At 38.4% G+C, this 26,802-nt stretch overlaps 3 protein-coding genes across 4 annotated transcripts; 2 read left to right on the top strand and 1 right to left on the bottom strand.

The window, feature by feature from the left end:
• Positions 1–3,645: 3,645 nt before the first annotated feature.
• On the bottom strand, positions 3,646–11,900 carry LOC140940519 (thymidylate synthase-like). The gene is made up of 7 exons (XM_073389504.1): positions 11,704–11,900; positions 10,826–11,038; positions 8,163–8,354; positions 6,588–6,688; positions 4,924–4,998; positions 4,321–4,392; positions 3,646–3,852 (listed from the first exon to the last, which is right to left on the bottom strand). The coding sequence occupies exons 1-7, from the start codon at positions 11,858–11,860 to the stop codon at positions 3,715–3,717; spliced, it is 948 nt and encodes a 315-aa protein (XP_073245605.1). The 5' UTR covers positions 11,861–11,900; the 3' UTR covers positions 3,646–3,714.
• Positions 11,901–14,027: 2,127 nt separating this feature from the next.
• LOC140940220 (uncharacterized) lies at positions 14,028–17,407 on the top strand. Its single transcript, XM_073389142.1, has 3 exons — positions 14,028–14,181; positions 14,952–15,010; positions 16,488–17,407. The coding sequence occupies exons 1-3, from the start codon at positions 14,034–14,036 to the stop codon at positions 16,644–16,646; spliced, it is 366 nt and encodes a 121-aa protein (XP_073245243.1). The 5' UTR covers positions 14,028–14,033; the 3' UTR covers positions 16,647–17,407.
• Positions 17,408–18,872: 1,465 nt separating this feature from the next.
• Positions 18,873–26,466, top strand: LOC140940219 (tetratricopeptide repeat protein 28-like). Of its 2 annotated transcripts, none has more exons than XM_073389139.1 (3): positions 18,873–18,923; positions 20,516–23,635; positions 24,568–26,466. In XM_073389139.1, exon 2 carries the CDS (start codon positions 21,624–21,626, stop codon positions 23,631–23,633), a length of 2,010 nt encoding a protein of 669 aa, XP_073245240.1. In that variant the 5' UTR covers positions 18,873–18,923; positions 20,516–21,623; the 3' UTR covers positions 23,634–23,635; positions 24,568–26,466. The 2 variants fall into 2 exon arrangements, with proteins under 2 accessions (XP_073245240.1, XP_073245241.1); XM_073389140.1 differs by having other exon boundaries at positions 18,896–18,923; positions 20,520–23,635.
• Positions 26,467–26,802: the final 336 nt, after the last annotated feature.

Raw genomic sequence — 26,802 nt, 5'->3', positions numbered from 1 at the left:
CACACGTTACCTGCAGATTAGCCGATGGTTATTTGGAGCAGATTCGTCGATTATTCTCGAATTTATAGCGCTTCGTGTGAAGGAGCGTGGAGATGGTCTGTTTGTTTTGTAGCCAGCCTTTAATTTTTCTTTAGTGGATTGTGCCTACAATTGCAAAACTCAACAAAATGCCACTTTAACCGGCCAGGAAAGACAAGGATATGTTCAGTTAAAGGTATCTTAGCTTTGTTTTGTTATATTTTGACTTTTAGACTATTTTAGTCCATGGGAGTTTCGACGACTCATCGCATTAATTTGTCCATGTGGATATTAATATATTCATTCAGTGACACATACTACGTCTGGGCCGCCTGTGATTAAAACTACTTTTTCCTTTTCTCATTTTCATAGTTGTCATGGTTTCTCAAGCTCGCTGATAGCACTGTCATCCAAAACAATATTTTCAATAAACAACCAATGATTCGATGGAAAAAGTGCAACAAAAGTGATGTCCGCAGGAATCATACAGAGTCTCCACTTTAAAATTGTGGTGTTACCGGTCAAACTAAACCTTGCTGGGTTGACTTTTTACGTTTTTGATAGTCCTTTTCTAAGAATTTTACAGAGAGAGGTTTGTCCTTCCAGTAAATAATTTTCTTTGGCAACTATTCAGACTGTTAGGTGTGAAAGGGATGAAAATTAATTGGTTAACTCCTTGTTTGGTAAGCTTACGTAACCACTGATGTACACAAGCTTAATGCCTTCAAACAGCAATATTTTGCTGACAACAAAGATACAATTTAAGAATATTCAATCCCGAAAAAAATATTTTAAATTAATACGGTTCAGTTCGTAAAAAAAAATTACTTGAATAGCTTAGTGAGAACTATGGTCAAAAACAGATCGATAAGCCACAAGAAAGATCATAAAAATATTAGCTGACGTTTGTTCAAAGAAGTCTGTATACGCGCACATTTTTCATGGTTACACTGTAAATGATGTTACCTTAAAACACTTGAACTAAGACGGTTGTCCCTCCAATAAGGTAGCTCTCTTTATCAAAATATACCAGCCATGTAGCCTATTTTCACCTCATAATTCTCGAGGACTACTTGAAGAAAAAAACAAGATGGCCGACTTAAGTGTAGATTCCAGTGTTTCGCGGCCACAACTATCTTGATGTACGTGACGATGTACGTGACACGCATGAACACGTGGCTATGACATAAAATTCTTTATGCAGTGGATAACGCAATTAGTTTTCTATTACTTCAGACTATCCAACCCACAAAAAGTAAAAAAATGTGAAACTCTGAACCTAGAGCTGTGAAAAGTAGTGAGAAATGGAAAAAAAGTCGTGAGATGTACCAAATTTCCTGGTGGAAGGAAGTCAACTACAGCAGTAAACATCATTTTAGACCTGTTCAGAGGTAAGACTGAAAAGTGTAGAAACATAGATGGGTCGAAAACAACTTAGAGTTGCCAACTAAGCTAACTGGCAATAAAAAAAAACCTCCATTGGATAAATCCATGTAACAGCTGTAACGCTATCCCTGACCACTGAAAATGGTTGATCAGTAACAACTGACCCCTAAACAAATATTTTCACGTCTTCTTTGGAGGAACAAACAGTGAAAAAACATGTGCGTTATTTTTTTCATTTTCGATTTTTTGTTTACGTTTTTCATATCTACCACATCATATTATATTGAACTTTGATACGCAGATTTATTTAGTCTCCCTTACAGCCGTTTTTTGGATGTCACACAACGCTCCCCAAAAAGAACTTGGAGAGCGTTGCGTGACATCCAAAAAAACGGCTGTGAGGGAGACCAAGATTTATTTGGAGGGATTAATTAACAGGCCCGGTTGTTCAAACGTCGATCTAGTGGATAAATCACTATCCAGCGGATGAATATTAGGGAAACCATTTGCACTATCTTTTTGATAGAGATTTACCCAGTGAATAGCGATATCCACCGGTCGGACAACTGGGGCCAGGTGAGTGTAGCAGTTTTACCCTAATCCGAACATCTTCAGTTTACACCCGTACCTGCACCTTCTAATTATTAATGACAGCCCAGACTTTTCTCAAAGTCAGGGAATTCTGCAAAATGAATGGAAAGTCCTATTTTTTGCCAGGGTCGATATATAGAGAAGAGAAGTGATGACGTCACAAGAACTAAATTTGTGAAAGTATGGGATTGGTTGACCTATCCAGAGAGAACAAGACAAAGCATGTTTACTTGCTAAAAATTAACCTGTTGGTGCAAATAAGCAACATCATGCTCCGATGACTTTATATAAATCCATCTAATATTGGTTGGGATCATTAACGTTACAATCCAAGACAGGAGCCTATTGTTGGGTAGTAGGCTCCTGTCCAAGCCTATTTTAGAAGGATGTGTATGGAGTCATCAGAGAAAATCAGCACTTATATCTCCTCACCAATTTGCACTAACAGGCTGATGTTTGGCAGGGGAGCTCTTTTCTCTTCTCTCTCTGAATATGCTAACCAGTCCGACCCATAATAAATTTTACAAATCTGAATTTTTGACTTCACACTTCTCTTTCCTAGGACAAGTCAGAGGTCACGCATGCACGCCATGAGAAAAAAACACACGAGAGCGAGGAAGGAAAGCTCCTTGTGACTTGCGATCGCTCGCGTGTTCTTACATAATGCAAGACTTTTCAAAAGACTCACTGTTAGATGTTTTATTGCCATTTATTACAAAATTCTGCGAAAATACAGCACTTCTCAGAGATTAACAAGTTGCATTTCTTGAAAGTTATGTGCTGTGCAGAGTTTGTTGCATCATTTTAAAACCTTTTAATTCATAAAAGTGGTTAAGTGTTACATTTTACATCAGTCTGAACTGTCACACATTTCCATCCCCTAACTTGTGAGGGGCATGGAGGAGAGAGATGTCTGAATTCCAAGCATTATAATGTTGTCCGGTGACGTCACATTCTTTTGCAAATATGGTAGGTATTTTTTGATGGGCTATTACCTTTCCAAGAAAGTAAACCTTTTATCAATGGCTGAACGTGCTAAGCAAAACATCCGGTTTGAAATAGTATTGACAGGCCAAATGAGACTAATAACTGCTGTGTGAAACATGACCTTAGAGTTAGCCTCTCTTCACAAAGTGAAGACATGTACCATACTACCAACTGATGAGGAACCTTTTACTGCAGTCTCACATTAGGCACTTGTAACAAAAATGCACTATCACTGTTCAGTCGCAAAAGTAAATGCCATCAGAGGAACTGTACAGTAGGACATTGCGCTCCAGACCACAGGAAATAATTACTCAATATGCATGAAACAGACCAGCTTCATGACCTCTAAATGTTAGACTTAGAATGGCAAAAGTAATTTTTGCTCAGTCAGCGTTTAAAATACTCAGTGTATTACATAACCTAAGCGAAAGAAGAAGGGAACCTCTGTAGTTCAAGCTAACTCCAAGTCCAAGGTCACGTTTCACATCACAAGCTTATAAGTTGTGTTTAGCCTGCTGTCAACTCTTCATTTCAAATTCGAAAAGTTAAACAACCCTGTGCATTTATTCTGGAGGTCTTATCATCAAGCTTCACTGTAGTCAAATCACAGAACACTTCATATAGACCCCATACATGTATTAATGCTGCTGTTCACGTTTCAGTGAATTACAGTGCACATGCACATGAAAAAGGTGTGCAGCATTATATTTACATAAGACATATCCTCTGTATTTACACAGCCATTTTCATTTTAATTGTTGGATGTGGATCATATCCTATGATCTCAAAATCTTCAAATTTGAAGCTGTCAATGTCTTCAACATTCCTTTTTATCTTCAGAGTTGGAAATGGGCGTGGTTCTCTTGTAAGCTGTCAAAAGAATTCATAGGATCAATTTCTCTTTGTTTTTTTTTTTTCAGCCATCATATCCATTTGAATAATAAAAATTTGGGAGACTTGGGGGAACTGGAGGAGCATCACCTGGATAACTAGTATGACGATTCCAAAAAGCGACATGTACCGGTACATGGACATGTACCTATTGGTTACACACCCCTATACAGCAGGATATAAAGAAAGTTAGTTTTACAACTTCCCCGAATAGCTAGCATGTACTTGCCTAAAAGTCATTCAACTAGCCCCCCAAAAAAAGGTTTGATGAGCAGGATAATGATAACATGCATTTCTTCGGTAATTTTAAAAACAGAATTCACTAGCCCGATAGCAAAATCTACTAGCCTAGAGCTATCAAAGACTACTTTCATTGCATATTAATACATGACAAATTGTGAGAACAAAAGTGGGAATTAACTTTATTCTCGACATAACTCCTCTTACCTGGATTTTCAAAGCGTCAACATGATTCAGATAGACATGTGCATCTCCAAGGGTGTGAACAAAGTCTCCAGGCTAAAAATTATTTCAAAAAGAAGAATAAATAAGCTTCACTTTCCCCTGAGAAACAGGGAAAACTTCATTCCATACTCTTTTTACTTTGTTTTTCTTTGTCTTTCATTGAAATAATAAAATATTGCATTTTCTAGTGTTGTAATAAACTTACATGTAAAACAATTTTCTTTGGGTCCCATTCCCTCCTCCATGAAGAAAAATTATCAGTTTGCTACTAGTCTGGAACTGATGCATAGCGACCATATTTGGAAAGCATGGTGTATGAGCCAATATACCATCATGGCTTAGCCAATCAAAACTCTAGAATAATTGCGATATCCAATGATTCAGTTTTGAATAATAGGGGGTACATAATGTTGTAGGTAGAATCTGTTTTCAGGAGAATTTCTTTTGACTACTGTAAATATAAAATAATATACTTAAGGCTGGGAAACCTTATCAAAGGAAATTTAGAATCAAATGCAAGTTAGGTTGGATAATGGTTCAACAAACAGTTACATTTTCTTTTTGTAAAAAATTTATGCATCCTACCTTGAGATCACAGACATGTGCAATCATGTGTGTTAAAAGGGAGTAGCTTGCAATGTTAAATGGTACCCCAAGGCCCTAAAAAATTAACAACAATATATTGAAAAATTAACATTTCATATCATAATTACGTGCATGTTGCAATGACAAAATTAATGACAGTTTAAGTAAAAAAGGTAAAATGTGGAACAAATAGTTCCTCCAATATTTTAACTAACGACAAATGACCATACTGATCATTGACATCCTATCAAACAATCGATAAGTACTGATACTTTGTCACTTTCCAGGGTTTGTGCCAGGCCACGCCATTGTGCCAATACGGCACTGCAAGTGAAATTGTCCCTTAAGAAAACAGCCAAGGGGACAATTTGTCCCCTTCAAAATTTAGGGAAAAAAACTCGAAAGGAAGCACACATGAAGAGATTTATTTCAGTACAGAAATTGCAAGCTAAAACAGAACGTGGAAAGTATATTTTATTGCACGTTTAAAGTTCATTCTAAAGTCACATTTCAGTCACGCTCTACTGAACATGTAGGTCTCATGCTCAACCAAGCATGGTGAACGCGCCTGGCAATCATTAACATATGTCACATCAAAAAAATGTTCGAACATTAGAATGCTTTTTCGCTCCAAATCAAAGCCAGAGTGAATCAGAAAAATGATACAGAAGAAGAACAGTGTGTTAATCAGGAATAAACGGATGAGGATCGAAGGAAACCAAAAAAATCACGAGATCACACATGGTTGTGCTATTTTTGTCGGAAATCTAAGAAGACAAACCCCTTTGCATCAGCAGAAGGGTGTACAAATTTCTGTCCCCCTAAAAATGAAAATGTCCCCCAGTGATCAAATCCTAGCTCAAACCCTGACTTTCAGTTGTCAGATACAAGGCAATCTGTCAGTAGCCAGTCAATCAAAGAACCAGTCAGCTTGACAGTCATCAGCCATCAGTAAATCATTCAGTATGTCAAACAGCAATCACTCAGTAGTCAGTCAGTCAGTATTAAGTCATTTCAACATTATTTAGTTACAAGTGTGGTTAGACAGCCAGTCAGACAGTTGTCAGATGTCAATCAGTCAACCATTCTGCTGGCCAGTCAGCCAGGCAGGCGCCTAGTGACAAGCCATAGCTTTATCAGTCAGTATGAAAGTCTGTCACAGTTAATTATAGTAGCTGAATCACTGTCAAGAGTTATTCTGTTAGTTGGTCGCTCAGCATTAAGTAGGTCAACCAGCCTGTAGCTATAGCCAGGTCACTCAGCCAAGAAGGTTACCAGTTAGTCACTTGCAGTGTAGTCGGTATTAATGACCAGTCAGTGAGCCAGTAGCCTGTGAGTCATTCATTCACCCAATCAATCAGAAAAATAAGTGGAATTAGGGGCCTGGCCCTGGTTATTCAATCAGTGGATATATAGCAGTATCAACCGGATAAATCACTATCCAGTGGATATCACAATTTATTTTTCCACATTTTGAAAAACTAAACTTTTAAAGGGCCTGGACTTATATGTAATGTAATGTTATATGTTATTTAATTTTTACTTTTTGAGGCAATAGACTAGCCCCCTTCCCCTCCAAAAAATAGCTCCTCTGAATGATACTACTACAAAACAAGCTATTGGTACACTACAAAAATTAATGCATGTTTGATTAAGCCACATACCATATCACCAGACCTTTGATACATCTGACAAGAGAGCTCCCCACCGCTGACATAAAACTGAACAAATGAGTGGCATGGTGGTAAGGCCATATAAGGCAAATCTATGATAAGAGAAAACAGAAGTCTTGTGTATACAATGTCCTTTACAGCCCATTCAACTGACAAAATCCCTTGATCTATGCCGTAATAACGTACAGTTACATCTAAAACATCATGCAGTGCATACCAAGTTCTAGGTACTTGATGTTCTCATACACTCACTACAATAAAAATGGGGAAATCAAATATCAAGGATATTACTTGTATTATGTATGTTGAGAGTCCAAAAGTTAAAGGAGCCCTGCATAGGTAAATCCAGGGTACATAGGAGTACATCATCCAAAGGCAATTATTATTTAGCAGGTTGCATGGGCCACAAGCCATTGCTAGCCTAGGAAATTATTGACTTTGTTTCGAAACAGGGAGATATACATGTATTGTACCCAAGACTCCTGAACACTTAAGAATCTGTTCTGATGTCAAGCTAATGAAGTTGAAAATGAATGTCATGTCATGTTTTCTTGCACCCTATGATACACCTTGCAACAAATTTTTGGATGAAATCATTAAAAAATATAACTCTTTTACTGATTTAGATGTAAAATCAAATATTTTGTTTCTATTTAACAATATTGATCCATTTATTTGTAAATCAGTTGCTGCTTTTATTTTTGAGATCATGAATTGTAGATACAATCATGTAATAATTTCAAAAGTGTCTTAATAGATAATGCCATGTATGCAAATGAGAATACCTTAATAAACTGTTGTTGTTGTTGCTAGCAAACATCCCTCACTGGGTTAGCGACTTAGTGCGACTAGCATTTTGCTATTTCTAAGTGGCTATGCTCCGTATCTTGCCAAGTGCCAACATTAATTTTTCATGGTTTGTACAACTTCAGACAAACAAATTTCAAGGACTTTTCAAGGATTTTTCAAGTTACAAATTACAGTTTTCAAGGACTAAGATTTATTCTGTAAATTGGCAGTCTGAAACCTCCTTTTGAACACCTTACTTGTACTCAATGGAGTAATTTACAGTTAATTTTTTTTTCTTCAGCCATGGTTGATCACATTATTTTATGCTACTTTCCACAACAACACTTAACAAAAAGACTGGGTGTGACTTGCAATTGCATCTGAGCTACAGAAAAGTATTTGAAATAAAGAAACAGAAATAAAATATTGTTCACGCACAAAAATGTTTTGTATGTTACCCGTCAGTTTAACAGGTTCTTACACTGAGGATGAGCCAAATTTGCCTTGGTGAAATAATATTATCTTACAGAAAATTGTGTCTGGTGAATAAAATGTAGAGAATTTCAAGGAACTTTTCATGACCTTACAAAGAAAATCCAGTACTTTAAATTTTCAAGATTGTACGAAGCATAATTTTCTCTGGGGCACAAATAAAGATGATTATTTTTGTTGTTGATTCTTACAACCTTTGAGTGTCTACATGGTGGTATCAGAAGGAGAAAATTGATGCCAATCACAATTGAGTCTTAAGAGGGTTAAGGAGGAACTATGCCTTACCAACTGGGTTCCATGCTGACATTATAATCCGCCGGTCATCTGGGTTATTTTTAATCTTGTCTATCACAGTTGCTAACTGATCTACACCCTGGCCCTTATACTCTGCATGCATGTTGATGTATTTAGCACCAAAGTGGCGCCACTGGAATCCATACACTGGACCAAGATCCCCTTCCTCTCGGTCATGTAAACCTAAACAGAAGTTACATTGAGATGTCAATCATGAACAATAGGGGTGGGGTAGGGATTCTCCCTTATCACACTTAATATTACTCCTGACAAGTCATATAACATAGGGTTTAGTTTTGGACCCCTTTCAGCCTAAAATGTGGGGTATGATAATTACTGAAATTGTAGCTGTATTTTTTATTGAAATAGGGCAAGGTTGTATGCTCTCTAGAGCCCTGATTCTGGAATTGGGTAAGGGGTGCCTTTTTTCATCAATCACTTCTGAGAAACAGTGGTTGAGGTCTAAAAAAGGGAAGGGTTTCAGGATGCATGCCTCACCCCCCCTCCCCCTGCCCCCTTGAATTTTCCAGGGTCATTACCAGGAAAACTGACATGAATGTTGATTATAGGGGAGGGTGAAATAAAGCTGTTAGCTTCAGCAGGGGTTTCATTATTAAGGAGCTTTAACAACAACGGCAGGGATGACAATGAGAAAGTAAAAAAAAAACAACAGGTTTATCAAGCACAGGGTTGTCACTAAGATTTCAAGTTGCCGGGTATTTGTTGTTAGTAGCCAGGGAAGTCGCAAGCAGTCATGGAGCCCCTCCCCCCCCCCCTACATCCCCCAAGAAGTTTTTGAATTGCAACTTCTACCGTTTTCCAAAAGGCATTACCGCCCCAAAAAGGCAATCTTCATCAAGAGTACAGCTATTATTTGCGGTTTTATAATGATCACGTCTTTATTAAAGAAAACTGCAACGTTCTGAGACACTAAAATAATAAGTTTTTACTTTACGTAAAGGCTCGTTGGAGGGTTTTTTTACGTGAAAGCACCGGGCCTGAAAAAAATGACAGGTAAGCACCGGTCACGTTATCTGCCCAGTCTTATCTTCACGCAGACAAGGCGCATGCTGGCCAGTGAAGTGTTAAATCACAACGATACTATACAAATGTTAAAAATGTGGAAAGGACAATCGATTCTTATACGGTGCAAATGAATTAACATGCGCTGTAAAATCAATTTTAAATCCTCATTATACGTAAGAACGAAACAACTTTCAGAAAACAAAAGTAAAACTAATATTACAAATGAATAACAATTTACCCACGGAGAAGCGGGAAGAAGACAAGCGGACGATGAATGTACGAAAAAGCATCATAAACATAAGGTTTCTATGGTTTGTTGAAAACTAAAAGTATGATATAATCTAATGAGGCTAAAACAAGCATAACGTACAAAAAATCGCGGGATAAAAAATATGGCAAAACTTAACTGCACAACTGGTAACATTAGTGGTCTCGAATTTTATGAACGAAACATCACTTAACATACGAAGAAACTGACCTACGGAAAAGCGTTTAAAAGACAGGGCTAATACTTTATAAACGACGCTGAGTTGTCAAAACGAGACTCAAGTTTAGAAAGAGAAAGAAAAGTTTGTCGTCGCTTGTTTTGCGTTCTCCATAAAACGTGAAACTAGGCATTTTCATGTCGTAGTCGTGTAGTAACGGCAAAGAAATGTACAAAAAAGTGTGATGCGCGTGCAAACTAGTTGTTTTGCTCAATAAACCTATTGCTTTTTTGACGTTCTCGTTGCCGTCGCCGTCATCGTTGATAAAACTCCCTACTTTGACATTTTGCCAACGGAGAGTTTTCGCGCGTGTGTACTAGTACCAAATCTAAGTCAGATGTCTTTTTCCGACATTTCTTAGTTTTTGCACGCGAGTATTTTAAAATGATTACTTAAACCTGCTGCAGATGAAACTTGCATTTAGTTTGATGGATAGTCTTTGTGTGTTTCAAAGGTGTGCTCTTTTGGTTTAATTAACGACGAAAGTAGCCGGGGGCCATGCTCTGAGTAGCCGGGCGAAATCCCCGGTCCCCGGCCCTTAGTGACAACCCTGCAAGCAAAACAACAACTATCACACTTTTTTGTATATTTCTTTGCCATCACTGCAAGACTGAAATGTGGAAATGTCTAATTTCACGTTTTATGGAAAATGTACACATGTGACAATGAATTTTTCTTTCCCTTTCTAAACCTTGTTGTGGTCCCCAAGAATTCAACTTCAAAGAAATTTGCCTACATTTGTCATTTTCAGCAAATTGAAATAAATGCGACAAAGTTTAGAAAAATGAGAACTCATTTTAAAAGTGACGTTTTCGCTGCCATCATCATTGTGGATGCTAAATTGATCCTTACATATTTAGAGGGGGGTAAAGGGTGAAGAAGGGAGTCCTAAACATATTTTCACAGACATTAAAAAATAGGAAAAATAATGCATCACTGTAATTAACGTTCTGTGTTCACGTTTCACAGAAATTTCTGAGAAGTAAAAGGACAGTATTTTGTGGTTTCTAATTACTTATTTTCACCATTCACGAAAAATTAAAAACACTTGATCCCATATCATGTAAAAACCCCTTTCACCCTTTAATCACAGTTGGTACAATGCAAATTTATATTAAATGTACTGCATTATGTCACATGTACCTTGTTTATCAAGAAACTCCCTTGAGCCATTTGCATCCCAGATTTTAATTCCTTTCTTGTTTAACTCTTTTGCATTAGTGCATCCACTAACAAACCACAGGAGTTCTTCTGCAACTCCACGCCAGAACACACGCTTTGTTGTCAGGAGAGGAATAACATTGTTACGTAGGCTAAACCTCATCTGTGTACCAAAGACAGAGATAGTACCTGTACCTAAAAAAATTAAAAAATACACATTAATTTTTTTCACATTTTTTCATAAAAAAATTTGCAAAGTAGGAGATCCGGGAGCAGCTAGTTGGGGTGGCAGCATTTTCATAGGCAAAAGTTAACAACAAGAACAGTCATCCTCCCACAAACTGCAGGTTCTTAAAAATATAGTTACTTTTTACCAAGAACAATTTAGAACAATTTGAGACAAGCCTATTCAATGAAAACTGCCACCTCAAACTGCTTACTGTGGAAAGAGATGTACATGTACTGGAAGAGAGAGTCCATTAGTATGAAATTTCTCAGGCAGTGGTCAACAGGCACCATACTGTAAACTTCCACCTATACCCCCTCCCCCCCCCCAGTTAGAGGCATCCTGGGGGAGGTACTCCTAGGAATTCTCAGTGGGGGTATTGAATTGATGTATCTGTCGATATATGAACTGATGTATCGACCAAGGGGTGCACAAAGTACACAAGATCCCAAATCTAAATATTAGTGTTGATCTATATCAGAGCTTTTGAAGCTATGCAAAAAAAAACGAGCAGGGGTGTATTGTGTCATTTAGTAATTTTACAGCATATTTACTATTTAAAACTAATAAATAACTAATTTTCTTGAGTTTTGATTTTGGCTCTATATTACCCTGTACAATGTATGTAATGTACCTGTCCTATCTCCTTTCTCCATGCCATTATCAAGAATGTACTGAATCATATTCAGATACTGCAATTCATCATGCTTTCCAGGTTTTACTTTTTCCTCTTTAATAGGCAATGTCGAGGATTCCGGAGCTGAACTTTCCAAACCATCTACTGCCAACATCTTCAGGACGTGTGATTCCTCCTGTCAACAGATGAAAGGGTGAAAAGATACCCAACTGTAGAGTTATATTTATCTTCTTAATATACTGACAAATTGTAACCATCAGGTCACATTTCACTGTTTATGCTAATAAAAAGGTGGTTAAATAACCAGACCAGTGCTTGATCTGTGGGATTCAGGGCTCAAAATAGCGGGTGGTAAGTGGACAATGTCTGGCCAAGATGACCATTTGTCTGGATGGAATTTTCATTTCCAGTCATTTTGACCGGACTTGTCAATTAACAGGGAGCTTAAGCAATGACAACGGCGACGGCAAAAAAGCAATATGCGTAGATTGGAAAAACAACAACTTTGCACATGGATCACACTTTTTTCTACATTTCTTGGCCGTCGTTGCACAACTATGACATGAACCTTCCTAATTTCATGTTTTGTCGAGGACGGGAACACAACACAACAACTTTCCTTTTCTTTTCCTAAACTTTCATACAATTCTTTTGAATTCACTCCAGAAAAATTCGCCAACATTTGACGAATTGTACAAGATGGAATAAGTACAATAAAGTTTGAAGCAGCCCAAATTCACTTTTTGTCGTCGCCGATGTTGTTGCTTAAACTCCCTAAAAACCGACCAGAAAAAAATACATTTTTACACTATTACGTTTCAGGAGGACAAGCATCTTCTTTTTTGCTTTATGTTTCTGCTTGTTAGGCTAGTACATTCAATTTACCGTTGGACTATTTTTAACATTTTGACCAGTCAGAAGGAAAACGTGACCGAGTTAAAATTTCTTTGGCTGGTCAACACGACTGGCAACAGTCCCAAATTTATTTTGATATTTGAGGATGTGACCTGTATTATTTAGACCTGGCAATCTTTCCATCAACTGTTTGTCAGAAACTTCAAACAAATTACTGTTACAGTTAACACCTGCACATGGATATGAAACAGGTACAATAATTTTATTTCAGGTTAATTTGATTAACCCAGCAGAAAATAAGGTTGGTTCCCAATTTCCCTTGACTTCAAGCCCCAGGAGACAAAAAATAGGGAATCAACCTTGGCAAAAAATTTAACCTCAAACCAAATTTGACCTGTAACATATAAATCTCACATACCTTTTAGGGGGTGAAATTATCGATTGTTTCTGCATAAAATCCTACTGGTAAATTCTAAAATGATTGCTGTTAGAATTATTGTGTTTTTTTTTGTCTTAAGGGGATCTAAGGAACCTCTGCATCTGTTAGTCATCTGAATATTTTTTACAGTATTGAAAATTAGTGCGGGTCAATGTTTTGTTTCAGAATAATTAAATTGACACTTGATAGGGGTGAAAATGAATTAGTTTCAGCTGCATTCTTAAAAAATTTTGATGAGCATCTCTTTTAATCAGGAAGTACTTCCCAAGTCCCCAACAGCATACAAACCTGAGCAGTTGACACATTTTGGTCCCAAGCTTATCCATATATTAGGGAAAGTTCCAAGTAATCAACTTACATTTTATGTAAGTTGATTATTTTTTGGGCCATTTGACATAAGACTGACTCCCACATGTACTGTAGTTCTCATACCGACGCAACACTTGGGCCTAGTCCCCACACGGTTGCTCCAAGGGAAACAAAATCACCATTTGCCTAACGTTTTGGCACATAGAAGGTTAAAATGAGTCAGGGAAACTGAATTCAATTACTTAGCGCATCACCCCAAATGATTACAGGTATTTGTACAATTATAAGAACTTAATTACGAAATACAAATCCATAGATTTCTGAGATTTTGACGCACGCGTTGATCGATAGATGCATTGTCTAGGATCGATGCAAGCCCTCCATCGTCCAACTAAAGATAACTTTCATGGGCAGGAAACGTTAAAAACGGTATAAGGACTGCAAATAGTCTTCAAAAACGTTTTTAAAATGTTATTTCAAGGTTACATAGAGCAAAACGAGACACCTCACCTCGATCGCTGAACAGTGTCCTTGCAGGGCCGTCCTTGCAAAAGCTAAATCTGGCGGGAAAACAGGGGTAGTACTTGGTGTAAGACTGCCCAAAATGTCCCAGGCCACTGTAGTAGCTGTGCTCTAGTACCCGAAACAAGGCCTCGTCGAGGCCTCGTCTTGAAACTGCATACAGAAGAAACGGAGAGGGGCTTGGTATCAACAACGTTTCAAGATGGCAGATGGCTGGAGAAAAGGTCGGAAGCACCGCGATCATTTTCCAGAAATACCGGGAATGCCAAATAGAAGCGAGCTCATGAAGCCGTTGATTTTTCCAAACAACCAGCGAGCTTTCAAAATTTTCACTGTTATCGCTACTGTTGGTAAGTGAAAACGAAATTATCATGAGTCTAAAGTCTGTGAAAAAACGTGGAAAAATAGAGATGTTTTAATGTTTTAGGAATGGACAGTCGTGTATCAATAACTGATTTGACATTTCTCTTACATTCCCCGGCCAAGTGTTATTGTGGCGATTTAACTGGCTAACATTCCTCTTATCCCTTTTAACACGGTTTTGGTACCCCCCCTGTCACCCCTGGCACTGTTGAAGCCTCCATAGCCGGTAACCATAGAGGATATAACGAGTGGGAAGGTGGGTTGTAAGTTGTGTTTAGGCCTCCATAGTGAAAGAACCCGCCTGTATCATCATATCATCATTTAATCTCATACCCAGATCTCCCATTGCCAAGGTAAAACAGAGTGAGAGAGTGTGATCTGGGTACGAGATTAATCATCATCGTCATCATCACCGTCATCATTTATTCATTTTGTACAAAATGTGCAGGAAAACCCCATGAAGAACTTTTCACAGTGGTATACAATTTTATTAGTCCACGGAAAGGAAAAGGGAGGGGGATTGAAGTGGAGTGGGGAGGAAAACCGTGGTGGAAGGGAGTGGAGACTGGGGAAAGTTTTGACACACAGGAAAGAGTGATTATGGTACAAATGAGAGGCAGCAAGGCCCCAAGGACAGAAAGGGTCTGGCTGCATGATGCATGTTGTCTCCTCTATCACTAGCAAAGTCCTTGTAACTTGAGTAAAAACCTTTTCATTACACTTGAAACCTATTATTTTATGTGTGATCATTTGACAGGAGCTTGCATGTATTGCATATTTGTTCCAGAGTATAAAGGAGACCACATTTTCTTACCAGTAAGTAAACCTTGAGTAGCCCACAAATGATGCATTGATTCACAAGTTAATTTGGATTGTCATCACACACTGTCACCAGTGAAGAAAGTGTTACCATCAGTATGTCTCCATCCCTTATTAGCAGCATGTTGAGCATTGATCATGACTGTATAATCCTAAAATGTGCCCATTCAAATGAAAGCTACTGAACTGTCCTTTCGTGTGGTACTGTTTATTTAGCTGTATAAGCTGATTTTACCTTTTAACCCTCGGACATACAAGGGGGGGGGGGGGGGGGGAGGAGGTGGCACAATGTTTTTCTGAGTTTTATCCTAGAGGATAAAAAATCAGTACCTGACGTTTTCAGTAGCTGTTCATTCATCCCTTGTGCACATTTTGAGGCAAGTTTAGTGATGGTCAGTTGCTATGGTTATGAGATATGATTTCATAAGTAACAGGTGGTAAAGCCAATTTTGGGTGAAAATACATGTTTTTTCAACTTCTTTCAAGAATAAAAGTAAATCTTGTGGCCAAAATTATGCACAGTGCTTATTTATCTGTTATTTTTCAAGTAAAGCACAAAAAGTTACCATTTCTTGTGGTTTTAACCTGATTTCTAATTTTTGATAAAATCCAAGATGGCGGCCAATATGGCAACCATTGTTGGTGACATCACAGGCCTCCAGCAGTGCCACCACCCCTAAAATATACTTCATCTAGTTAAGAAGATCAAAGGCTTTCCACTAAAGGTAAAACCTTTTCAAAATACTGCAACATATCAAACACTCCGGGGAGGGGTTTCATCCACACCCCCCCCCCCCCCCTGTACAACAGTGGGGGTATGAATTTGTGTCTGCATCCAAGGGTTAAGCCTTTAGATGAAGTCTGAAGTCCTTAAGTGCAACCATTCAAATGAATGCTATAGGTCAGTATTTTCCTGAAGTACTGTTTCTCATACATCGTACTGTTAGTACAAGGTCATAACTCTAACTTTTGCGCTTAAGTGGATAATATCCTAAACTGTGATCATTCAAATGAAAGCTATTAATCAGTACTTTCCCCTGGTACAGTTTATTAGGCTTTGCAAGGCAGTTGTCGCTTTTGTGTCTCTGGATGCAAACCTTAAGTGTGAGTCACGCTGGGATTTGGCCATTTGATAATATAGTTTGAACACAATGTATGATGTGAAGATGGTAATATGCTCCTTTAGTGTGACCATTGAAATGAATGCTACTGAGCAGTACTTTCCTGTGGTACTGTTTATGTTGCTGTACAAGATGGCTCTTACTTTTAAGTGTGTGGAGAATGAAGTCCCAAAGTGGGACCATTTAAATGAAAGCTAGTGAGCAGCACTTTCATGTGGTACTGTTTATTATTATATTCTGTACAAGATGGTTCTACATGTAACTTAAAAGTCTGTGGATGAAATCTTAAAGTGAAGCCATTGAAATAAAAGCTACTGAGCAGTTTTCTTTTCTTTTTTCCCCCTTTTTTTTAGATCCGAAAGTGGGTGCATGAACAGAAAGGAAAGTTGCTAAAAATTAGGCCAGAGGATGAGGATTATGTGAAACAACGGACAGCTGAACTTGCTGCAAAAGCTGAACTGTCTTCAGAGAAAACTGTGAAGGATGTTGGGCGAGAAATGACCAGATCATGAAAGAAATAAAAAGAAATGATATGAATGAAATGACTTGTTGTAAAGATGCGACAAAAATTGTTCAAGAAAAGAAGGAAAGTGAATGTAGGCATGGCAACCATGGAAACTTCAGTCATGGATGGTGGTCCTTATCCCTCTTAAGGAAATAAGAAACCTTTTCATCCCTAGAACCAATGGAGACAGAAACAGTGAATCTGATGTAGTTCTCACTTCAAGTCTCTGGAAGAGGAACTTGCCAGTTGATACTAGTAGCGCATGAATAAATCAAAACTGTGCTGAAGAAGACAATTTTTATGCCAATACATTTACTTTGGGCATAGTAAAAATAAGATTTTTACCAACAAATAATAGTAAGCATACAACACCACTTTTATAATGTCATTCAAGGCTACCGTCTTGTATTGTCGAGCTGAGAAGTTTTTAGACTAATCTGAATGTGTGTGGACAATGGATTTCCTGGTATGTCGAGTGGTTGATAAAGTCTTTTTAAAATTAATTTATGGTGTACTAAATATCAAACCTGCATCATTGTAGTGGTAGATTCCTTTGGTTTCTCTTCATATGTGTACATTACAAATTAACTTGAGAAATGGCTTTCCAAATCATCGACACTTGCCGTGTGGTATGACCATTAGAATGTAACTTTGTTATGGAAAATTAACAAAGGTAGTTCCTTCTTGATAGTCTAAAGGACTACTCCTCGGTCATGCTTGTAAATAGCCAACTGTTTTGCCACACAAAAAATAAACAGTTCAAATTCTTACTCGCTATGATTAATAAATTTGCAATGTTTTTTTTTTCCATGTTTGTGGACCACATTAAATCTTCCTGATCACTAGTAATAATATGTTACCCCAATCAATTTGAAACCTCTGCATTCCACGGGCAAACCCTGGGCATAAGCTTTCCGGGATCCAGGATTTACCTTATTTAAAGGCTGGGATTTGGAATTTTAAAGCAATATGAGGTGGGATTCAGGATTTTTTTATGAATAGACCTTTCCCACATTCCTGTGAACGAAGGCACCAACTCAAGGCTCAGGTGGACAAAATACAGTGATTTGTACGAATCTGTCCATCTGAGCCTCATCCTCATTTCTATATGTTTGCTCACTGGAGCATTGATTTTCGGCCATGTGTAATTATGATAATATTTAGTTCTTATTACTTACCTGAGGGAGCCCATTCCATATAAGCCCGGTGGCTTCTCTTGGGCTTCTTTTGTACAACTTATGGCAAAACAATAAACTGGACTGAACCCAACTGAATGCGGGAAAGGTCTATTGGAGGGAGAGGGGGACAATTTCCAAAAAAAGACAACTGTCTAAAAGAGTTGCAAGCCGTTTTACCTTAAAAAAAAAAAAAGAATCTTGTAATCCAGAAAAAAAAATTCCCCGATAGTTGGCTGAAAAAAAATTCTTTCCCAGTGAATGGCATTTTGGAATAAAGGACAAAATTGTCTCAAATATTTATTTAGATATCTAGCCCATTTTTTGGAAACGAAACTAGCAAATGTTGTAGCCATTGGAGTGAAAAAGGGCCCAAAGGCAGGAGTTTCTCGCACCCGATAAGCTCGAAAATCACACTAGGAAAGGAAAGGAAAGAAGAAATAGAAAGGGCGAGGAGGAAGAAAGGAGGAAAAGAAGAAAAAAACAATGGTTGGTCTCCTAGTTTTTATCTATTGGCTACTTGCGATATAGTTTTTGGCTGAAAAAAAAAAAAGCTTGACGGAAGAGGTCTATTTGGTGGTAGCGTGCTCAAAATCCTGCTGGATATATGTTTTATTGCTCCGACGTAAGGATAACCTGTTCACAGACCCTTTATTTTCTCTTCAAGGTCCGTCGAGCGCGCGTGACAAAAAAACGCGGGGGATTTATTGACCACTAGCTCAAGGGGGTAGGGGTGGGGGAAGAAGAAAATAGACTTAATTAATTTTTCTTTCTCGCCGGCCTCGTTCTTGCGCTCTCCGATGTTTTAGAAAAGAACGAAAAGAAAAATAAAACAACGTCTGTGTACAGGCTAACGTAACGAACAAGGAATTCAATGATTCAAGTGCTACTCTCTTGTGAAAGCACGCGTTAAGACAAGCTACTGTCCAGTTACTCAGGCATGCGGCTCGCTCTTAACACTGACATGACGGCTACTGACGGCCAATCTAATAAAAATGATAAAAGAAATGCAAACAAATAGCGTGACCAAGCTGATATAAAATTCAACATATGACGTCATGCAATTCATTTCTCGAAGGCACTCAGTTTGGAAAGCGAGTTGCGTCGCGGTAAGTACAAAGCAACCGACTGATCTTGTATTCAAGGCACTTGTCCTTTCTATTTAGAACGTTTTAGTACTTAACGTTTTGTATATACGGTTTTATAACTAAAAAAGAACACAATCGAACGTTTGCTTGATTATTTTACGGGCTGTAGTTTCAGTTCAGTGAAAGCAGAAAACGAAAGCGGAAGTACATTTGTATGGTTAATGGCCATAGTGTATACATATATTGAAACACGCTAAACTTTAATTAAAGAGAACAAAAGTGCAGTGTTTGATAGAAAGGTGTTCTTCCATTGGTTATAAATGCAGTAAACTTTTAATCAGCAAAAATACGCTTTATATATATGCAAATTAATTATGTATATAGTTGAAAACTATCTGATGACCGTAGCGAAACTCAGCAGCGATGGTCGTTGACAAAAAGCTACAAAACCAGGACCGGACTTGATAACCAAGAAGAAAGGAAAAACTTACTGTCTGCCAGACGAAAATCCAGCTGTTTGATGTTTGATGATTTTTTGAACATAACGTAATATGTTTATCTTTAGTTTTGTTTGTTTAACACGGAAAGCATCGAAAGACTTTTTAGATGATGTTACACGAGACGATTCGCAACGAAAATTTTTAGCGCAACACAGAGTTGCAACATTGTTGCGACATTGTTTCGAGTAGTTACAACATTGTTCCAACATTGCAACGATGTGTTGCGCTAAACATTTTCGTTGCGAATCGTCCCGTGTAACATCACCTTTATACTGACATGAGTAAATTACAAACTCTTGGATATTTTCACCATTTCGTCTCAAGATAAAAAAAACGGCACATAGTTGCTTGAACCTCGCTTGGCGATGACTTGTATTCCACCCTTATTGGTCTGAATGAGTGTTAGAGTATAATGCACCGTTAGAGCAGCACCAAAACGGTTAGCGTATGAATCCATCTGACCTCATATGCACCAGCAAAAAATCATCGAATTGTTAAGGCCTTTTAAAAATACATTCGAATGTAGGCTCGCAAGCTGTAGCTGGTTATCGTCAATATGATTTATTCGGGGCCTGCAGAGGAATGATCGAACCAGAATAACGACATTGTCATCAATGTGTAGTCAGTTTCGCCTACTAATCAAGGGCGTTTAGACCCATGGCCAAGGAATGGAATAATGCCCTTTTTGGGAGTGAGACAACGGAATAATGGAAATTTTTAAGCCTGAAAAATTTCCATTATTCCGGGTTAATTGACAGATGGCCTTTTTAGGGGCCATTAATAATAGAATAACCCTGCAACAGATTTTGACAGGGGATAATGGAATAATAATGAACACCCTAATCTTCCGCTTCACTCTTCAAGATTTCTCTTACTGAGTTGACGCTACTCAGAACCGAGTCATACAATGTCTCATTTGTAAGCAAATTCTTAAGTCCACCTAACTAGTTCCTTGACGGTTAAAGCGGAATATAATGTGGGTTTATAGCCGTGCATAGTTAAGCCGTTCAATTCTTTGAAATGTACGTATCCAATGTTTCGATTAGATTGACTCGTTCAGCGCCAACCAGTTTATTACCTGTTCATCTGATGTTCTTTGTCTCCAGTTTCTAGAAAGGGTCGTCATGGATAACGTAGACGAAATTCTACTAGCTGTCCTTATAGGCATTGGAGTTGCCCATTACCTTCTCAACACCTTTAGTATTCAAAGAGCTATTGAAGTATTCAAGGAATGTTTGGTTCTTCTAAACAACAAAGCTGTGGAAAAGCAAATGAATCTCATCAAGTATAAAACGGATCTATATTTTCAAATATTCAATGCTCATCTTCGTGACGGTGATGATGCAAGTGCCTTGGAGAGTGGTAGAGAGCTCCTGGTCTACCTTCGTGAAACTGGACAGAGAGAAATGGAAGGTACCTTGAACTTTAACCTGGCGGAATTGTTTGAACGCCAAAGTAAATACCAAGAAGCGAAAGACTTCTATGAAGAAGCACTCAACATCATGAAAGAGACTGGTGATAATTAAGGAGAAGAAACTTGCTATGGATGCTTAGGCAGTCTTTTTGAAACTCAGGGAGATTATGCCAAGGCTGAAGAATATCTTCAAAAGGGACTCGCCATTGCAGAAGAAATCTCCGACAGAGACGGAGAGGCTGCTTGTCTTGGGATGTTAGCAAATGTCTGTCAGTCCCTCTGTAAATTTCTAAACGCTGAAAAACATCTTCAACAAGCAATTAAGATTGCAAGAGAAATCGGCGATAGAGAAGGAGAAGCCTGTTATTTCGGACACCTGGGTTCTGTTTATGCGTCACTCGGTGAATATGGTAAGGCTAAAGATTGCCACAATAAGTCACTAACCATTGCAATACAAATGGGCGACAGAGACAGAGAAAGCTCCTGTTACAGAAACCTAGGAACCCTCTCTCAATCGGTCAGAAAATTTGACGAAGCTGAAAAGTATCTCCAGAGAGCGCTTGCGATCAAGAAAAATTTGGGCGCGAAAAAAGAAGTAGCAGCACTTTACGCAGACCTTGGAGTTTTATCAATGTCGCTTTGTGAATATCTTAAAGCTAAGGAATATTTTCTGAACGCGCTTTTTATCAAGAAAGAAATGGGTGACAGAAAAGGAGAAGGCATGGTGTATGGAAATTTCGCATCCGTTTTCAGTCTCTTGGTGAATACGCGAAGGCTGAAGAATATCTTCAGAATGCATTACAGATTATGGAAGAAATGTGCGACAAAAATGGAGAAGCATCGTGTTATGGAAACCTGGCAACTGTGTTTCACTCTATCGGCGAATATGCCAAGGCTGAAGATTATTCCCAGAAAGCTCTTGCGATCTGCAAAGATATGGGTAACGAAAAAGGAGAAGCGACAAACTATGGTAACTTGGGAGCCGTGTTTCAATCTCTTGGTGAGTTTGCCAAAGCCATAAAATACCACGAGAAAGCTCTTGCGTTAAGAAAGAAAATTGGCGACATAAAAGGAGAGGCAGATGATTACGGAAATCTGGGAACGCTTTTTTACTCTACGGGCGACTATGCTAAGGCTCAGGGATATTACGAGCTCGCCCTTTCGATCAGAAGAGAAATCAGCGATAAAGGAGGGGAAGCAACCGATCAAGGAAACCTGGGAAATGTGTTTCGAGATTTGGGGGAATATAGCAAGGCCTGCGAATATCACAATAAGGCTCTTTCAATTTGCAAAGAGATTAGGGACATCAGAGGACAGTGCGAATGGCACTTTTACCTAGCATTAGACATTCTGGCTAAAGGAGACACACAAGAAGCCTTTTCTAATCTCTATGCTAGTATCCATGAAAACGAAAATCTTCTGGGATTTCTTGGCAACAGTGACCAGTTCAAGATAGCCTTTCTTGAGGAGCACGCTCTTTCCTATCAACTACTCAGTAAACTGTTTTGCGATGCTGGGAAAACTTCTGATGCTCTCCACGTTGTGGAGCTTGGGCGAGCCAGAGCGCTGAGGGACTTGATGTCAGCTCAGTACTCTGTGGAGAAGGAAATACCAGTCAGTCCACAGACACGTGTTAGTATTGAAAAGGTCTTGGAAAGAGAAAGCTCCGTTTGTTTATACCTTTCATATTTTGGACAATTTCTTTTTCTGTGGGTTCTGAAGGCATACAAACCCATTGTCTTCCGAAGAATAGATGTAAACGACTGCCTTCTCGACAAAGCAATGGAACGAAGTGTTGACGAAGTACTTACCAGTAAAACCTTAATCAGAAAGTTTAAGGTATTGGATCAGCAAACTTGTGAAGACCGATCATGGTTACCAGCCTCAAATGTCAGCCGCTGGACAAGCGAATCATGCCCAGAAGAGGACCCGACAGACAAAATCCAAGATCTGGAAGTGAGTCTTGAGCTTTACTACAGAATGCTGGTTACTCCTGTGGTTAAATTCCTCAATGAACCCGAAATTCTCATTGTTCCTGATCGTTCCCTCTATGAAATTCCGTTTGCAGCATTAAAGGATGAAAATGGAGAATACTTGTCCGAGAGATTTAGAATCCGCATTGTACCTTCGTTGATGACTCTTAAACTCATTCAAGACAGTCCAGCAGAGTATCACAGTCGGTCTGGGGCACTGATTGTAGGGGATCCTGATGTTGGTCGCGTATTGTACAAGGGAACTGTTTGTAACCCGATCAGATTACCTAGCGCAGCAGAGGAAGCAGAATTGATTGGACAACTGCTCGGAGCTGAGCCTTTGTTAGGACAACAAGCAACAAAACAGGCGGTAGTTCAAAGGATAAATTCAGTAGGCCTGGTTCATTTCGCTGCCCATGGCAATGCTGAAACAGGAGAAATTGTTTTGGCTCCTCCGCGCCCCACCACAGGGACTCCGCAGGAAGAAGACTATTTGTTAACAATGACGGACATTTCACAAATTCGACTACGAGCCAAACTGGTAGTCCTTAGCTGTTGTCACAGCGCACGTGGAAAGATAAAAGCTGAGGGAGTGGTTGGAATTGCTCGAGCTTTTTTAGGGTCCGGTGCCCGCTCAGTGTTGGTAGCCCTGTGGGCCATAGACGACGAAGCTACATTGCAGTTTATGAGTCGTTTCTACGAGCACCTTGTTCGTGGGGAAAGTGCTAGTGAATCTCTTCACCAGGCCATGAAGTGGATGAGAGAAAATGGCTTCTCTAATGTGCGGCAATGGGCACCTTTCACGCTGATTGGTGATGATGTAACTTTAGATTTTGAACAGTAAAGGTTAGTGTTAGTGTGTGTTTCTATGTACCTGTTTTCGTAAAACAAACGATTTTTCTTTTGGAAAAATAAGAAATATATATATCTCTAGGATTAATAACAAAAAAAAAAAAATTAAAGGCACATTTTGTAGGTCTGTAAAAAAAATGAACAAAGAGTGGAAGTAGATTCAGTAATGCCGAACGACTCTGAACATCTTAGAGTATATGACTATTTTCCTGAGAAACACGAACGTTTTCCTTAAAAATCTCAAAAGGGCGAGGGAAATCAGGAGTGGGTAGACTAGTCTTGGGTATGTCATGACTTTACTTTAGGATGAATTCGCGGTTACCTAGCAAATTCGACGTGTTTTCTGTTTCATTTTTCCTTGAGATTAGGCCATCCGTCATCTGCTTGCAAAAAAAGTATGGTTTCCTAAGACTTAAATGCATTTCAGAGAATTTTTTAGTCTAATTATAGTTGAAGAAAGGTGAAAAGGAATTTTAATGCATAGGTTTCCTCTCCTGCATGAAAACAGATAATTAAATTGAAATTTTCTTAATTCACCTCTTCCGTTATTTTCTCACAACTGAGTGAAATTTTCATAGGGAAATTTTGTCGCGATTAAATGAGTTTTCTCCAGAGCTCTTACATACGCTTTTCCGTGAAACATTCCCCGCGATATTGGTGTTAGTGGTTCCAGAATACAACCAATAGAATGCAATCGTGAGTGGTGTTTATTTATCTTCTTCAGTTTCGTTGGTCATGGCAAAATTTCACGTAAAACCCAAACCAAATTTAACTTATAATTTCTTGATACTCCTTTTGCATTAGCTTTCAATTTTTTCCCTTTATTACCTAGAAACCAAAAACAAAATTATTTCCGACCGCTCAAAGGTAACGATAAAACACAACGTGAATCTATTACTAATTATGCTTGTAAATTCTTGTTTTAGCTGGAAAACATCCATTACGAAAATTGATGGCCAGCAAGTATGCAAATGTATGGAAACTAAAGTAAGCGTTTACCTTAGAAAAGACTTTAACCCACAATGGGACAACTACATTGCCGCCGTTTCATTGTTTTGGTGGGTCTGAATGGGGTTTAGTGTTTGGCTTTAGTTGCCCATGAGTTTGCTGTTAAATTGGCCAATTTTTTAATGATTGCTGTTTCTGGGGAAACAACTGTTAGTGTTTGGAGGGTTTTTCGTGAAAAATACATAAATCAATCAATCAATCAATCAATAAATAGAACATTGGTAATTCTTACGTGCTCTTGGGAAATTATCAGATTTCTCCTCGTAAATGTTTTGTTGTCTTTGGACATCTTCGACAGCCTTCCGACACCTTCGGTAGTCTTCGAACTGAAATCTTTTGGAACAAAATTGTCGGAAAATAGCCGAAAACTCTTGAAATACTAGACAAAATAATATTGGTTTTTCTGGAGCCCTTTTGTTTCTCTCTGAAAAAAAAACAAAAAAAAACTACTGTTACAGTGAATTTTTTACTGTTGGTGTTAAAATGCCTAAAATTTAACTTTTTTATGTTACAGAGCCAAAAAATTAATAATAAGTGTTTAGTGTTATCGAGGTACCCCCCATTCAGACTCTTAATTTTCTGGAACAGCATTACGTCTGTTATTCTGTCAGGATTAGTCAAAATTTGATAAACGAGGTACCAGTGGAACGATCTGTCCCCGCTGATGTTGCAAATTACCATCTTAATAATAGCTTCAAAGAAAAGCTTAATCTGTCCAGAAAGAATAATATGCAGTTTGATTTGACAGACTTAAAAACTTTAACGCACCTGACCGTATTTAGTCAAAAAAAAAAAAAAAACCCGCTGAGGAACTATCTAGACTAAATGTTACATTTGAAAGCATGAACGATTTATTTTTGTTACTTTTTCTTACAATGTTGTATTAGCATTTTTGGCATAAGAGGGACCGGAGTACCAAGGAAACCAGAAATAGCTTTTACCAAGTTGTCCCCCTTTAATTTTTTCAAATAATTTAAAGCAAGGAAGTACAGGTTAGTTTGTTAGCAAAAGTCAATCCAAACTAACAGTAATCATGATAATAGTAATGGGAAAAGACTTACAGTCATAATGTGTGTGTAATGGCCTAGCAAGCATTTCTTGTATAAAGTGCTAATTTATATTCTCTCCGCTGTACTGGTGATACAAGTAATTAACAATTATTCCTTGAGCCCGAATGGGCTATTGACTCAGAGGCCATGAGGGCGAGAGGAATAATTGTTTAGTAAAATCCAACTAGTTGGTCAAAAATATCGGAATTTAAAAAAAATTAGCTAGTTAAAGCTAGACTTTAATCCTTTTTTGCCGCCCAAAAGCCCGCGCTTTTCGCTACTAGGGGGCTATAACATATAGCCTAGTAGTAGCTCACCCAATCAGAACGCAACATTGATGATAGACCACTAGTTGGATTTTACTAAACCTCTTTAGCCTGTAGGTTTTGTTTTCCCAATAGCTCACTTCGGAAAAAGCCTTGGACCCAAACTAGGCGCACGCGCATTTATGGGATTATTTTGGGGGACGGGAATGTAAACAAACATGGCGGAAAGCGCGGAAAGCGAAGTGGAACGTTTCAGCGGGTTAAAACAGCTCAAAATAGCAAACGGAAGGCGGAATTGAAAGAAAAAAAAAATACGAAAATGTGTTCCCCCAAACAACCCCATAAATAAACGAGCGCTTAGTTTGGGTCCCAGGCTATCACCGTTTTCCAAAGTGATCGGGCTATAGGGGTCCCAGGAGAACTTGGCCCTTTATCTTTTCATAAATTATGCTTAAATATGCACGCCAATAAGACGAAATTGAAAGAAACACTTCTCTAGAGTATTCTTACCTGACCTGAATTAAAAAAACAAAACAAAACAAAACATACAAGCTAAAGAGGTCTATTACTGCTGAGGTGTTTAATAATTATCTATTAATGAATGAGGCTGAGTATCTTACGAAGAATTATGGAAATCGAGGAGGGTGTTGTCCGTCGAGGCCGTAGGCCGAGGCGGATAACACCCTCCTCGATCTCCATAATTCTTCACTATGATACGAAAGCCGAATTCAATAATTGTTTTATTATTCATTCAAAATAACTTGCTGTTTTTGCTGTGTTTTTATCCATTGTTTCGCCTAGTTCCAGCTGTAGTCGGTTGCTATGTAGTTCTTACTCT

This window comes from Porites lutea, chromosome 6, assembly GCF_958299795.1.
Source record: "Porites lutea chromosome 6, jaPorLute2.1, whole genome shotgun sequence".
Taxonomy (NCBI): domain Eukaryota; kingdom Metazoa; phylum Cnidaria; class Anthozoa; order Scleractinia; family Poritidae; genus Porites; species Porites lutea.
This window is presented reverse-complemented; position numbering and strand designations above follow the sequence as displayed.